This window comes from Bombina bombina, chromosome 7 (genome assembly GCF_027579735.1).
Source record: "Bombina bombina isolate aBomBom1 chromosome 7, aBomBom1.pri, whole genome shotgun sequence".
In the NCBI taxonomy this organism is placed as follows: Eukaryota; Metazoa; Chordata; class Amphibia; order Anura; family Bombinatoridae; genus Bombina; species Bombina bombina.
The window spans coordinates 136,761,932-136,779,402 of NC_069505.1; the positions used below are offsets into that span (position 1 = coordinate 136,761,932).

At 38.9% G+C, this 17,471-nt stretch overlaps 1 protein-coding gene across 1 annotated transcript in view; it reads right to left on the minus strand.

Moving 5' to 3' along the window:
- The window catches only part of MYBPC3 (myosin binding protein C3), a 202,124-nt gene that overhangs the window by 11,101 nt on the left and 173,552 nt on the right, over positions 1 to 17,471 (minus strand). The window contains 1 exon segment of the mRNA XM_053720336.1: positions 13,865 to 14,051. Within this exon segment, the coding sequence (XP_053576311.1) occupies positions 13,865 to 14,051 (187 nt within the window).

Sequence of the window (17,471 nt, forward strand, 5' to 3'; positions counted from 1 at the left end):
GTTCTGAGCTGAATATGCCAGAAGAGCACACCTACTAACATTTCCCAGACGTTTTCTAGAAATGGCCCACATGTGGTTTTTGAGTGAAGCTGCAACTGCAGGGATGGAGCTGTGGGTGTGCAGTGAACAGTTTGGTCATGGGCAAGGTCAGATGGAATAGGGGCAATCCCTAGTTGTGATCTAGAAACCAGGACATTTACTCTCAAGGGGAAGCATCAGGAGGAGGAGCAGGGCAGAGGATGATGATATGCATGACGATTGTTAGTCATTCAGCGGTGTTATATGTATAAAGCCACTAGTCACCATCTGTATTCAGTTTAGTATTAACACTGTGTTGTTTAGGATGAGCAGTGGGTTGTTTACTATCAGCAGGATCTTGCTTAGGGGTAGCAGTGTATTGTTTAGCATGAGCAGTGTGTTATTTAGGATGAGCGGTGCGTTGTTTACTATCAGCGGGATCTTGCTTAGGGGCAGCAGTGTATTGTTTAGCATGAGCGTTGTGTTGTTTATTGTAAGAAGTGCATTATTTAGGATGAGGGATGTGTTGTTTAGGATGAGTGGTGTATTGTTTAGCATAAGTAGTGTGTTGTTTAGGATCAGAGGTGCTTTATTTAGGATGAGCTGTGTGTTGCTTAGGATTAGTGGTGTGTTGTTTAGGATCAGAGGTGCTCTATTTCGGATGAGCTGTGCGTTCTTTAGGATGAGCTGTGTGTTGCTAAGAATAAGTGGTGTATTGTTTAGGATCAGAGGTGTGTTGCTTAGGATCAGAGGTGTGTTGCTTAGGATCAGAGGTGTGTTGCTTAGGATGAGTGGTGTATTGTTTAGGATCAGAGGTGTGTTGCTTAGGATGAGTGGTGTATTGTTTAGGATCAGAGGTGTGTTGCTCAGGATGAGTGGTGTATTGTTTAGGATCAGAGGTGTGTTGCTTAGGATGAGTGGTGTATTGTTTAGGATCAGAGGTGTGTTGCTTAGGATGAGTGGTGTATTGTTTAGGATCAGAGGTGTGTTGCTTAGGATGAGTGGTGTATTGTTAAGGATCAGAGGTGTGTTGCTTAGGATGAGTGGTGTATTGTTTAGAATCAGAGGTGCTTTATTTAGGATGAGCTGTATGTTATTTAGTATGAGTGGTGTATTGTTTAGCATAAGTGATGTGTTGTATAGGATCAGAGGTGCTTTATTTAGGATGAGCTGTATGTTATTTAGTATGAGTGGTGTATTGTTTAGCATAAGTGATGTGTTGTATAGGATCAGAGGTGCTTTATTTAGGATGAGCTGTATGTTATTTAGTATGAGTGGTGTATTGTTTAGCATAAGTGATGTGTTGTATAGGATCAGAGGTGCTTTATTTAGGATGAGCTGTATGTTATTTAGTATGAGTGGTGTATTGTTTAGCATAAGTGATGTGTTGTATAGGATCAGAGGTGCTTTATTTAGGATGAGCTGTATGTTATTTAGTATGAGTGGTGTATTGTTTAGCATAAGTGATGTGTTGTATAGGATCAGAGGTGCTTTATTTAGGATGAGCTGTGTGTTATTTAGTATGAGTGGTGTATTGTTTAGAATCAGAGGTGCTTTATTTAGGATGAGCTGTATGTTATTTAGTATGAGTGGTGTATTGTTTAGGATCAGAGGTGCTTTATTTAGGATGAGCTGTATATGAGTGGTGTATTGTTTAGCATAAGTAGTGTGTTGTATAGGATCAGAGGTGCTTTATTTAGGATGAGCGGTGCGTTGTTTAGGATGAGCTATGTGTTGTTTAGGATGATTGGTCTATTGTTTAGCATAAGCTTTGTGTTGTTTAGGATCAGAAGTGTGTTGCTTAGGATGAGCGTTGTATTGTTTAGGATCAGAGGTGCATTGTTTAGGACCTTTTGAAGTGTTGTTTAGGATGAGCAATGCATTATTTCGGATGTAGGGATGCGTTGTTTAGGATCTGTGGTACATTGTTAAGGATCAGCGGTGCGTTGTTGAGGATCAGCGGTGCGTTGTTGAGGATCAGCGGTGCGTTGTTGAGGATCAGCGGTGCGCTGTTGAGGATTAGCGGTGCGCTGTTGAGGATCAGCGGTGCGCTGTTGAGGATCAGCGGTGCATTTTTTAGGATCAGCAGTGTGTTGTTTAGAATCACCGGTGCGTTGTTTAGGATCTGCGGTGCGTTGTTGAGGATCAGCGGTGTGTTGCACTCCGGAGCTGACTTTAACAATATATTTAACCCATTTGTAAGGAAAATTGCAATAATAAAATTCTCAAGCACATTAGGGAATTTATTCATCATTGATATCCTTTTAAGACGAAAGGGACAGTATAAACCAATTTTTATATAATTGCATGTAATAGACAACACTATAAAGAAGAATATGCACAGATGCTGATCTAAATATCCTGTATAAAATCTTTTAAAAACTTACTCAGAAGCTCTCAGTTTAGCACTTTTTTCTTTTTTTTTTTAAATATTTTTTTATTTGAGAAATTTCACAAATAACAGAAACATCAAACACATGCAATATCTTCGGCAATACAGGGCTAACAGATGTGATAACCAATACAAAATCAATGGTCTCAAAACAAATGAATCTAAATGGTTGCAAGACAATTCAAACTTTTCTCAAGTTTTATAATAGGCTGTCATAAGTATAGCATAAATTAAATGGTCCCCTTTGTGCCATATACATAGTAAATTGGGAAATCTATACCGATAAAATTAGGGCTGGGGGGGAGTTAGCCTTAAAGTTTTATGGGGGGGGGGGATGCAGCGGGCAAGAGCCGCTCAAAGTATAATTAGGGGGGGGGGGAATGGAGGGCGGAGTCAGTTTAGAATGTCAAATTGATAAATACAATGGAATTTCTGAGCCGTCTAGTACACTACCAATGGAGTCACCCTCCATTTGTGCTATGTTTATGTTGAATTCTGGGCCAGGATACAAATGTAAAAATCAGAGAAGATTCATGATGCTCTATACTACGTGCAGGGCTGAGCTATGTTACTGTCAAAAGCAGCTATTGGCCAATAGCATATAACTATTATTCTTGGGCATAGAAACAGTGAATAAGCGTTATACCAAATGAGGCCCCACGTATCTGGAGCTAACTGTTTTGAGAGGAGAGGTGTAGAATCGCTATGGGTGTATTCAGGGAGGACAATCATACCAACCTGCTTCACAAGTAACATCAATACCCCCTATGGACCAGCACAGGGAGAGATATCTTGACTGTAAATATAATGTGGTCATCCCTTGGTGAAAGAGCTCGGGAAGTATTAGGGTTAGTATCGTTATAGTTAGTATGGAAGTAGGAGTCATTTGGAGAATAAGCCTTCTGCTACTACTATGGTTGCTGCGTGTGGGAGGTAATACCACAATACACTAAGCTATACTGTGAGGTACATAGCATATTAAGGTCTCACTATTCTAGGGCACCTATTTATATTCTGGCTCATATACACTGGTTATTAGGGAGAGTAAGACAACTATAATAATAAAAGTATAAGGCTCTGTCATCTAACCAATTAACATTTAGAAACTGCTTCTCAAATATTGATACCCCTAATTGACCCACCTCACAATAAAGTTATATACTTCTCATAGGTATAACATGACCCTATAAACCGTTATGGGAACCAAGAATATCAAGTACATAAATTGTATATAATAATGAGCTAGCTAAAACACATCATTATGGTCTAACTAATAGTAGCACATATATAGGTATGAGGAAGGAGTTGACTGTACACAGTATTCTAGTAGCGATGCAGTGCTCTGATACATAAAATTACCATAAAACAGGATAGCATTACACCAAGTAGTAGGTCTAAATAGAGATAACATACAAAAGTAACCACAGTGAATGAGATGACATGCCTGATAAAGAAATTAACTTTGTGATGTTCCTCCCTCATCTGGTAGCAGGTTGCATGAACTAAAAACTACAGTATCTGCTAGTTTATAGATGTCAGTTCTGAGCTCTAACAGTCTAATTATAATAGGGATCTATGAACCAACCAACTCCCTCTCCCATAAAAAGCAGCTTCAGAAATTCCTACATGAATGCTAGTATTATATCCTGTCAGGGCCTAAGTATGTGGTAGACTGAAAAGGAGCTGTCATAAACACAATAACATTTCAACCAAAACATCAAAGTCTAATATATATCACGCTATATTACAACAGTAATCGTGACTACAATTTGTTATGTATAGAGAGAGCTGTTCCATGCAAATATCTGTCCCTGGAGCTGTAAACCAGTTAATAGACTGTATATACATATGTTCTTGCATCAAACCCAGGGGTCTTCATCAGTATATGTCTGCCAGAAGGGATCCATATACATGCAGACTTCATATGTATGCGTGCATGTGCAGTCAACAACAGTAGAAACATTACCCAATTCCAGATCGGATGGCAATAAACCTCCAACCAACAAAACAGGGGCCACGGAAAGGATAATGGCGCTGATAGCGCGGCTTCACCCGGATCGGAACTACCGCAACATTAGAGGAGAGATGAGCCAGGGTTTTGAAGGAGACGCTCAGTCTAGGTTTCCCTGCAAAGGTATTAGAAGTGGAAGTCCCCGTTAGCTTGCAGGATCGGTCCGCATCTCTCAGCAGTGTCTGGTGTCTACTCACTCCAAGGTAGAATGATGCTGAGCTAATGTCCGTAGCAGTGGACTCCATTGTTAGCACATGGCGATCTGTTAGGAGCATTCCTTCCTCGTGGAGTAGGGATTCCTCAATAATCTCCCATGTAGTAGCCGCAAAGTTGGCTGTGTCTGTAGCCGCTGTAGATTCTGTGTTAGCAGACTCTAACCCTTTCAAAATGGTATCTCCTTTAACTTCAGTTCTGCAGGTCAGCATTAGATCCTCAAAGTTACGCTGCATCGATTCTCCCATTCGATCCAGTGACACCTGTAGTTGAAGGTAAAAGTCCTCCATATTTTATGGTGTGGCAGGAGGTTCCGTATATAGCAACTCAATTATATAGGGCCCAAGATCACAGCAACTGTGTAGGGTCTCACCGTCAATATCTCAGACAACTGTCATCTCTTGCGAGAGCTAACTGTTACACTCCGCCGTATGTGCAACCTAATGAGTAAGTTGTAACTCCGGCTAAGTAGGAGAAAGGCGGCCATGTGGAGTTGTTGCTTTCTAGCATCTTTGTTGTGGATATCTTGGTCAGATGATGGTTTTCTTAGGACTCACGTCCATCAGTGTAAAGCTTAGGCTTTCTGGTGTCGGTTAGTATTATCCAAGGGCTGGAATCATGCTAGAATCACTCATGGTTATAATCATTAAGCTTTGCAACCACGGAGCACTAAGTTTCAGCGGCCATGTTGGTCAACGGCTGGCTCCGCCCCCAGTTTAGCACTTTTAATAAGGCTGGGCTGGGACTACCAGTTAAAGGGGCTGGGGAAACAATAAGAGCAGACACTCCCCCCTCCTCCCCTTGCTTGCATATGAACACAACAGGAGTCTGTAAACACGTGTATACATATGACACTGTGGGGCTTGGTTAGGAGTCAGAAAATCAGCACAATGTTATTAAAAAATAAACAAAATTGTAAATTTTTACAAAAACACTCCCAGATGGGCTATATAAATGGATCATCTACAAAACATTTATGCAATGAAAGATCTAGTGTACAATGTCCCTTTAATGCCACCCACTGCACAGGCTGTTTATTGTACTTTTATGTCATCTATATTTGTGCTAGTGCAGCTGCCTGCAGTCTGAGAGTCTAATAGAAATGTATTAGCTTCTGTCCTACACTGTAACATGAAACTAGTGACCCAAGAATAAGAAATTATTACGCCATTAGGTATTACATAGAAACCAATTACTGTGCATTTTTTTATGAAAACTCCAAATGAAAAAGTTACAATTTATTTTATATAAAATTAAAGAGGTATGAAACTGTATTTAGCACTAGCGCTATCGGAATGTAAAAGGAGCAGTATGTTACCGTTTAAAAAAATTATTTTGTAATATTTTATTAAAAAGATATGGTTATGCAAAAGTAAAATAAATTAAAGGGATACTAAACCCAATTTTTTTCTTTCATGATTCAGATAGAACATGGAATTTCAAGCAACTTTCTTATATATTCCTATTATCATGTTTTCTTCGTTCTCTTGTTACCTTTATTTGAAAAAGCTAGAATCTTTGCTATGGAGCTTGCCCATTTTTGGTTCAGCACCCTGGATAGTGCTTTCTTATTGGTGAGTACATTCAGCCACCAATCAGCAAGCGCAACCCAGGTGCTGAACTAAAAATGGGCCGGCTCCTTAGCTTAGATTGCTGCTTTTTCAAATAAAAATAGCAAGTTCACGAAGAAAAATTGATAATAGGAGTAAATTAGAAAGTTGATCTATCTGAATTATGAAAGAACAAATTTAAGTTTAGTATCCCTTTAATTAGAACACTTTATTTTTGCACTACCATGTCCCTTTAATTCTGGGGTTGTCTTATTTTACAATATCCTGGAGTCTAAAATGAAGCATTTGAACAGGTGACTGATGTATAAACGGGTTGCACTTGCTTGTCTTTTATTCAAGTAGGCACCTTGCCTAAGTACCCATCAACGGTTCAATGTGCTCCAAGATTAGCTTTTTTAAAACCATAAAACATTTCACATTTTTATATTCTCATTCATGTCACTTTACCTTTGATTTAAATCATATAGTAACCTATTCATTTAAAGTCTACATGATTTAATGCCTTTATTTTAGTGTCATACCGAATGGTATTCCTTTTCCTACACTGATGAACTTGAAAGAGACCAGCAAAAAGTATTATATTAACAATATATTAAATAGGGCTTTATTACACTGTACATGAAAATGTCTCAAATTTGTGTGACATTATTACTATGAAGCATTTTACCTTTGATAATATGGCAGTCAACATAATGTGTGTGTGTGTGTGTGTGTGTGTGTGTGTGTGTGTGTGTGTGTGAGTGTGTGTATGTGTGTATGTGTGTGTGTATATGTGTGTGTGTGTGTGTGTGTGTGTATGTGTGTGTGTGTGTGTGTGTGTGTGTGTGAGTGTGTGTATGTGTGTATGTGTGTGTGTATATGTGTGTGTGTGTGTGTGTGTATGTGTGTATGTGTGTGTGTGTGTGTGTGTGTGTGTGTGAGTGTGTGTATGTGTGTATGTGTGTGTGTATATGTGTGTGTGTGTGTGTGTGTATGTGTGTGTGTGTGTGTGAGTGTGTGTGTCTGTGTGTGTGTGTGTGTGTGAGTGTGTGTGTCTGTGTGTGTGTGTGTGTGTGTATGTGTGTATGTGTGTGTGTGTGTGTGTGTGTGTGTGTGTCTGTGTGTGTGTGTGTGTGTGTGTGTGTGTGTGTGTGTGTGTGTGTGTCTGTGTGTGTGTGTCTGTGTGTGTGTGTGTGTATGTGTGTGTGTGTGTGTGTGTGTGTGTCGATTTTAAGTACATTTTATTTTAGAAATATAAAGTACAGTAACTTGTTAGAGTATTTCAATCCAACGGCAGTGTCCCTTGCAGACTGTGGCAAAGATTATATTGTTTGTGTTAATTATTTTCAGCTGTCTGATAATTAATAACATCTTCCCATTAGGTCTTATTTATCTACATCGGAACAAAGTTCCAATGTAAACAAATAAGTATAAATTGAAATCATGCGATCGCATGATATCAATGATAGGATTGGGTCAGGGGGGAGTGCCTATGACGCTAGGCACACCCTTCAGCCCGCAATCCCAGTTAGGAAGCCGTTATGGCTTCAGTACAGCCAAATGGCTAGTTTGTTCCATGCCGTCCTAACGGCCCTTAAAGGGATACTAACCCCACACTTTTTCTTTCATGATTCAGATAGAGCATGCAATTTTAAGCAACTTTATAATTTACTCCTATTATACATTTTTCTTTGTTCTCATGTTATCTTGATTTGAAAAAGCAGTAATAAAAGGTTAGGAGCCGGCCCATTTTTAGTTCAGCACCTTGGTAGAGCTTGCTGATTGGTTTGCTACATTTAGCCACAAATCAGCAAGTGCTACCCAGGTGCTGAACAAAAAATGGTCCAGCTCTAAAGCTTACAGTACTGCTTTTTCAAATCAAGATAGCATGAGAACAAAGAAAAATTGATGATAGGAGTAAATTAGAAAGGTACTTAAAATCTCATGCTCTATCTGAATCATGAAAGAAAAAAAGTGGGTTTAGTATCCCTTTAAGCCCAGTGCAATTAGGACGGCATGGAACGTCCTAATGGTGGGAAGGGGTTTCTAAGGGAATCACAAATGAGGCTATTGCATGGGAATAATTTAACAACAAGACAAAAAAAGTCAGAATGTATTCCTTAGAGCTTTCAGTAGATGTGAGTGCAATGAGCTTGCTGTGTGCATGTGGTGCCATACGTCAGCGGTGGCTTCTATCACACAAAGTAATGGCTGAAACCACTGCCACCTCTTTGAATAGGTCACTGTTTGAAAGTTTCTGCCTTTTACTAGGACTATTTTGCTAATACAAGTGTAATGCAAAAGTGCTTCTATTCAAATTGAAGTGCACTAATGCTTATTTACATTTTGAGCACTATGTCCCTTAAAGCTGTTTCTCTAGCCTCTCCGGCCGCTTCGCTGTTATCACCTGCTCCTACGGCTTGACAAGTTTCTCTGTTATTCTATGCAGCTAATTAAAGGGACAATTAAAAATGCTGTTTTATCTGCAATGTACCTGTAACATTACAGTGAAGCAGTAATTCTGTTCCTTTCTGATAGTTGAAAGGGAACTCTTTTACTCGTGCCTGACTTCATAAGCAGTGGCTCTTTGGTGTAGATTCAGTAACACATGTTTGTGAAGTGAATATCTTGCGGAAAAAACTTACCGCAACCTCACAACTCAAAAACAACTCAAAATGTGACAGAACAAAAGAATTAAAATGAAAAAAAAATCCCTCTATTAAACAGTTCACTCTAAAATATGCTAAAAAAATAAAACTTAAAATCAGTTAAAGAGAAATAAAGTAAAAATTAGAGAATATCAACGGCTTCGAAATGGCATCACGACCACTATATGAGATAATTCAAAATGGCAATAGATTCCCTATGAGATCCCCATGCTGAGTCTGAGGGCTAGATGATATAAACTTTGCCAGATCAAACCTAGTTTTTCTTGTCGACTCTCGTAGGGATGCCCTGTTGGAATGAGCGTAAAAAAGGGGCAATGAAGCTCGATGGATAGGGACACTTCGCTCCTTATAGCGAAGTTAGCAGTGAGAAGGGGGCACACTTTAAAAGTTAAATACTACAGCCAATATAAATCCCATTACACTACTTTCTGAGTATAGTAACTTACAATCACCTATATTTTCACATGCATGTGTTTTTCTATTTGGGTTATTTTTGTAGTATTTGTATTATTTTAAGAAAAGCTCTCCAATTTTTAGTTAGCGAGAAAAAAACTGAGATCTGCAGTGTGAAAATCTTTACAGAATTACGCTGGGATTAGAGAGACATTTTCATATACACCATGGAACGCCCATGCTCCGTCCATTTTACGAAAATAATATTACACTTTGCATTTTGTATTTAAAAGTACAAATCTCTGTGTATTTTCTGCACATCCATTGTACTAAAATTACGATTTACTCTGTGCATATTTAATACGATTTGTTCCTGTGTAAATTACATACAAATTTCATGTTTATGGTAAAATACGATTTTTGGGGAAGAATTTTGTTACGAATTTTGCTGCATCTTAACAATATAATTTTTCCCTACTTATTTTTGTGTGAATGGTTCAATTATTTGTTTTGTATGATGTTTAATATACAAATTATATTGTGCACTTTTCATACGAAAATGCAGTATAATACGCCCCTTAGCGAGACACCCTGTTTTCAGAGTAAAAAGTGGCTTTAGATCATTCCACCAGGGAAATAGAAGGACTGGCGAAGTGGCGAGCATTCTTTAATAATCTCGCCAGCCTAGAGAGCCCTAAGAGTAGGTGAGAAATCCAGACTACGACTCAAGAATGACCCGGAATTTCAAGGCCAGCCCCCTGAGACACCTTTGGCTCTATCTAGCCAGACTGCTGTACCATTGTAAAACAGAGATGCAAATAATTTGCAATAACAATACAGTTACATAACCTTGTGGCTGTTGTAAGTATTGTTTTCTCGAGTTGCCAGTGATTTGCAATCTATAGAAGTTCAGGGCAGATACACCCACCAGCCAAACTGCAGAAAATATAGGTCAAGTGATACTCAATCAGTGTCGAACATAATCTCGCCTTTACAACAAGGCCAGCCCATTGCTGATAAAACAGCAGTTTTATAGCTGAATGAGCTTTAGTGAATCTGCTACAAAGTGGTAAAGCTGGAGAGACCTTAGCGACTATTGCTAGTTTTGTCACACTATTGATTTATTGGCCAGCTTGACAATATAATACAAATATTTTATTATTTACATTTAAAATGCTAAAAATCATATACTTATGTAATTTGTTTTCTCAATAAATAAATGAACATAAATAAATTAATAGGTTTGGCAAATTGCAAGGACAGTGCTATAACAAGAGGTAATGTAAAAAGGTTGCTGGTTCACGTGAAATTGAAGAAGTTTGGAAAATCCCTCTTGCACAAAACAAGAAGTCAAAGGCAGAGTTATGTTCCCGAGGTAGTGCAGCTGGTGTGATAAAGGCAAACCGCCTGGGTCAAACTCATCTTATCTGATAGAGACAGGAGCTATTTACACCATGTGGTTGTCCTGGCAGCAAGCCTGACAAACCTCTGGTATCAGGAAGCTCAGGTCACTGTTATGTCAGAGGTTTCACTGGAAATGCTAACTGTACCTCAGTCACACAGAGGCTTGATGTCTCAGAGATTGGTCATCTACCAAGGTGGGCCACATCCCAACCCAATATGTAGTGCCTGTGTACCACCAGCCAGTGGCATTCATTGTGCAGCAGAAATTTAAGAAAATAATTTAGAACGTTAAATTCATATTTTTTCTACTAGATTCCTGTTATGATTCCTTGTCCATATGTGTATGACACTTAGAATTATGTGCACCATTGCTCACTGTGCCTGTTAGGCCTAGCTGTCTGATAGTTAGATCACCCCAGAAATCAGTAAAGTAGCGCAGTTAGCGTCTCTAGTTAGTAACGAAAACATTCCAATTTCTTTATTCACGTGAAAAGAGAATGCACACATTTCATGTTTAATTTTTGCATTACTGATACTAAGTTTTACTACAGCAAAAGGGCTTGTGGCTCCCGCGTACATATTTTAGTGCAGCAATAAACACATAGTTCACTGGGGTCAGTAATGCAAAAATCATGTTCTTTAATGAATTAGACCATCTAATGTTTGCATATCCCTTTAATCTTTGGAGTCTCCTTTTTTTTCTTCAATTTTTATGGATAGACTCAAAAGACAGACTTAGTTATTGGAAAGGTTTATATCTCTGGAAAAAACTGTTCACATAACCACATGACGAACAGAAACACAAGAAATATTTAAAGGGACATGAAACCCAGAATTTTTCATGATTCAAATAGAGCATGTGATTTTAAAAAACTTTATAATTTACTTCTATTATTTACTTCTTAAATGTGCTTTATTATCTTGGTATCATTTGTTGAATGCGCAGCTATACACTAATGGGAGCTAGCTGAACATATCTGGTAAACCAATGAAAAGAGGCATTTTTGTGCAGCCATCAATAGGGAGCTAGCTCCTAGTAATGCATTTCTGCTCTTGAGTCTACCTAGGTATCTTTTTTAACTAAGTAGAATCTGCCTAAATCATAAAAGAAAAATTTTGGGTTTATGCCCCTTTAAGCTGGTGGGGAAAAAACCCCACAGTATCAGAGCACATTTTCAGTGCTCTTTCAAATGTCCTGGGGTGACATGGGCACTTTAAATATCATTTATCTTATATGATTACTTAAGAATAAGTTAAAAATACACATGAGAATGTGCTGGGCATGTGATTTTGACTATGACACTCATAATAAGCATAACGCTGGTGAGCTATCAAAATGGGTAGTATCCTTATCTGCTGAAGACGTATAACTGTTCAGGGATTAAATAAATATATAGTAAAATAAGGATAAAAAAAAAAAAAAGTTTCAACATAATAGAGCATTTTATTTTGACATTCCCCCCAGCTGTCCCAGATATTGCAGGACTATTAGTTTATGAAGTCTGCCAGCTGTCCCTCCCACAGCTTCCTCCGACATGCCGAGATTCCTCTCAACCAAGCATATAACAAGCCCTGTCCCTCCCACAGCTTCCTCCGACATGCCCAGATTCCGCCCAACCCAGCATATAACAAGCCCTGTCCCTCCCACAGCTTCCTCCGACATGCCCAGATTCCGCCCAACCCAGCATATAACAAGCCCTGTCCCTCCCACAGCTTCCTCCGACATGCCCAGATTCCGCCCAACCCAGCATATAACAAGCCCTGTCCCTCCCACAGCTTCCTCCGACATGCCCAGATTCCGCCCAACCCAGCATATAACAAGCCCTGTCCCTCCCACAGCTTCCTCCGACATGCCCAGATTCCGCCCAACCCAGCATATAACAAGCCCTGTCCCTCCCACAGCTTCCTCCGACATGCCCAGATTCCGCCCAACCCAGCATATAACAAGCCCTGTCCCTCCCACAGCTTCCTCCGACCAGTGTTCCCTCTAAGGCCATTTTTGTGTGCGGCCCAGCAGTGAAATGGTTAATTAGGTGACCGCCCCCTGCAATTTGCAAACACTGCACAATGCAGACTGCAAGGTATGGTTCTCTTATTAACTGTTTCACTACTGGGCTGCACACAAAACTTGCCTTAGAGGGACCTTAGCCTCCGACATGCCCAGATTCCGCCCAACCCAGCATATAACAAGCCCTGTCCCTCCCACGGCTTCCTCCGACATGCCCAGATTCCACCCAACCCAGCATATAACAAGCCCTGTCCATCCCACAGCTTCTTCTGACATCCCCAGATTCCATCCAACCTAGCATATAACAAGCCCTGTCCCTCCCACGGCTTCCTCCGACATGCCCAGAATTTGCCCCACCCAGCATATAACAAGCCCTGTCCCTCCCACAGCTTCCTCCGACATGCCCAGATTCCGCCCAACCCAGCATATAACAAGCCCTGTCCCTCCCATGACACACCCATTTCCTAACCCTTCTCTCATGACTCTGCCCACAAAACACCAATTGGCCGCCAACAGGGAGATATGTTTCTGTGCTAGAGTGTCCCTTATACAATGTCAATTTGTGATACCAATACGAGATAGAAATAAATGATTCTGCAGTATAATAAATGCTAATGTTTTAAAAAGACAAGAAACCCAAACATTTTCTTTAATGATTTAGAAAGAGCACGCCATTTTAAACAACTTTCCAATTTACTTCTATTATCTAATTCCCTTAGTTCTCTCTGTGTCCTTTGTTCAAAAGTATACCAGCTAGATGCTGATTTGTGGCTGCCCATACATGCCTCTTGACATTGGCTTACCAATGTGTTCAGCTAGCTCCCAATAATGCATTGCGCTCCTTCAACAAAGGATACCAAGAGAATGAAGCAATATTGACAAAAGAAGTAAATTGGAAATATATGCTTTATATGAATCATGAAAAAAATGTTGGGTTTCGTGTCCTTTTAAAGCATTAGCATTTATCATACTGCACAATATGAATACAATATACATCATGTCATTTATTTCTATCTCAGATTGGTATCACACATTGGGAATAGTATAACGGACACTAGCACAGAAACATATGTCCCATATCTCATGTCCTTTTAACCACATCCCATTCTCGTTTTCTCCTTCCCTAAGCTAAAGCATAAATACATCTCCAAGAAGACTGACTAGTCTGCTAGCAATACAGGATTTTTACTTCATAACGCTCCTTACCGCGAACCTCCAGCCGGCACTCAGTCTCTGCCTCTCCGTGCTCGTTCACTGCCCTGCATGTATAAACTCCACCATCAAAAGTACCGGGTTTCCGCAGCTCCAGTGTGAGGACACCCTGCTTGCTGAATGATCGGTACCGGGCCTCTCCTGACAGATCCATCTTGTTTTTGTACCAGAATATTTTAGGCTATAATAGGGGAGGCATAAGTGCATTTTTAAAAAAAGATAAAATTTGATGCAAAAAAATACTATTTACTTAAAAAAAGCTTTAGAAAAACAAATCCAAAACCTTGTCTATTTGCTATCAGGAGCTAAAGCATTAAATCAAACATATTGAAATGCATAAATCCCTTGCATCTGTGTATAGTAACATGAGACATTCACTTACAGACTAAAGGCAAATCCTTACTCTGACGTGACCATTGTGCAATAGGCTTACAGAACTTGTTGCTTATGTTTTTAGTAGGTCCTAAAGGGACATATTTGTGCTAAAAGAAAATTCTCTTATGCCTTAGACATTTTAATATTCCTCTGTTGCTTGCATGTAAGTATGCGTTTAACTCCTGCAAAGGGATTAAACACATAGGTAAAGCCATCTACCGAGCAGAAATGCAATACTGGGTGCTAGCTGAACACATCTGGTGAGCCAATAACAAGAGGCATGTGTGTGACCACCAATCACCAGTTACTTCCCAATATTGCATTGTTGCTCCTGAGCCCAAATGGATGTGCTTTTCAACTAAGGGTACCTACAAAACAAAGTAAATTTGATAATAAAATAAAATTGAAAAGTATCTTTAAATTCTATGCTCTATCTGAAACAGTTAAATTACATTTTTACTTTCATGCCACTTTATTGATAATTACACTTTGGAATTGTTTTTTCTTACATGTAGGACAAGATGAATTATAATGTTCTTACAAGATCAAAAGTAGGTTTATTTTCCAAATGCTTGTGCATCAAGTATATATCTTAAGCAATACCTCTTACAGTGTCCAATATACAGTATAAATAAAGTTTATCAATCACCAGTTCTTGCAGATTTATTTAGTTTCTAGTGAGTACCTCATTTAATCCAAAATCATCTGTTTGACCCTGTATGTCATGTTAGACATGTAAATCTGATTTAGAAATGGAAATGTATATTTTTAAAAACAATCCAAAAGATGTGGCAGCAGTCGGTAAATTTTATTTAAGCGCAGCAAACAGTGATGTTTCGGGAACACCTTCCCTTAATCATGCATAAAACATTGTGGAGAAAACCATCCTAATATACCCTTCACCACCAGGAGACAGTGAAGAGGTATTTCCTAGTTTAGGTATATTTAACTCTTTCCTAACCATGACTTATAAATAATAGAATGTCACCACATATATATATACAAACAACTGATACAAAAGTTAATATAAAAATTACAAAAAGTTGCATTTTTTACAAACAGTTCCATTTTTTTAAAAAGGATTAATTAAATCAATGATACATATATTATATACAGCAAGGGATTACATCAAATTCATATACCTAAACTAGGAAATACCTCTTCACTGCCCCCTGATGGTGAAGGGTATATTAGGATGGTTTTCTCTACAATGTTTTATGCATGATTAAGGGAAGGTGTTCCCGAAACGTTGCTGTTGTTTGCTGTGCTTAAATAAAATGTATTCTACTTCACCGATAGCTGCCGCATCTTTTGGATTGTTCTTGGTATTACTGGTAGGGTGTGGTGGTACCCCTACATGGCTTGCAAGTGACCTGGGTGCTGGATGATATTGTTTGTTCAATGTATATTTTAAGACAATTAAATGCTGATTAGAACAAGGCTTAGCAAAACTCCACCCAAAGTGTGAGAGACAAATATTACATAAAAAGATTCCCTTCTCCAGCCTTTACAACTGCCAAATCAGCTGATATAAAATCATTTAAATAAGATTGCAAGCTGCAATTGCTTCTGTGTTTCTTAACCACCCTAGTCCAGGTGATTCCAGGAAGATCATCATTTTTTGAAGTCATTGATGACTCCAGACCAGCCTATCTTTCAGTCAAAAGCCATCCTTAAGTATGCTTACAGGCCAAAATATCTAAACGAGATGACTCTAGAGCCTTCAGAGGAACTATCCTAGGATGATTTTCATTGAAAAAGGTTAATTATCCACAATGATTACAGGATTATTTCAGGACAACTGCAGGATGGGTCGGTATTTCAGGATGATTCTATGGCAACTACATACTATGGCAGTGTTTCTCAACTCCAGTCCTCAGGACCCTTAACAGGCCGGTCGCGCCATTAAAATGAATGTAGCTCGTTTCCGCTCTGGTCTAGTAGTGGGAGCGAGCTATATTCATTTTAATGGCGAGATCGGGCACACTGTGACTAGACAGTGTTGCCGCAATGCGCTGTGTATAAACCTGACCAGCTCAGTAGAGCAAGGAGTGGCATTCTGGTAAAATGAGGTTTTTACATACAATTTCTCTGAAATAATTGAAAGTATAAATGTGCCGGTAAGCTAATGTTATATAATTCTGCACTATGTGCAGAATTATATAACATTAGTATGTAAGTGTACTGCCCCTTTAACTAGAGCACAGGTGAAATAATCAGCTGATCAGTAACCATGGTTACTAACCTACTCTCACCCTTCAGATGATTATTTCACCTGTGATCTAGTTAAAGGGTCATAAAACCCAAACATTTATTTCATGATTCAGATAGAGAATACAATTTCAAACAACTTTCCAATTTACTTCTATTATTTAATGTGCTTCTTTCTCTTGTTATCCTTTACTGAAATGTTTATCTAGGCAAGTTCATGTGCAGCAGAGAACCTAGGTTCTAGCTGTTGATTGGTGGCTGCATATATATACCGATTGTCATTGGCTCACCCATGTGTTCAGTTAGAAACCAGTAGTGCATTGCTTCTCATTCAACAAAGCATACCATGAGAATAAAACAGATTAGACAATAGAAGTAAATTTGAAAGTTGTTTAAAATTGTATTCTCTATCTGAATCATGAAATATTTTTTTTGGGTTTCATGTCCCTTTAAGATTAATGAAACTCTGGCCTGTTAAGGGTCCTGAGGAATGGAGCTGAGAAACACTGCTCTATGGCAACTACAGGATGGCTTAGTATTATTTCATTATGGCTCTATGGCAACTACAGGATGGGTTGGTATTATTTCATTATGGCTCTATGGCAACTACAGGATGGGTTGGTATTATTTCATTATGGCTCTATGGCAACTACAGGATGGGTTAGTATTATTTCATTATGGCTCTATGGCAACTACAGGATGGGTTGGTATTATTTCATTATGGCTCTATGGCAATTACAGGATGGGTTGGTATTATTTCATTATGGCTCTATGGCAACTACAGGATGGGTTAGTATTATTTCATTATTGCTCTATGGCAACTACAGGATGGGTTAGTATTATTTCATTATGGCTCTATTATATTTTGGTATTTTGGGATGATAACTGCAGAAAGGGTTGATATTCTATTAGCATATACTGTGGACTTTCTATCCTATCTATCTATCTATCTATCTATCTATCTATCTATCTATCCATCTATCTATCCACACAATGACCAGCACTAACTCAGATG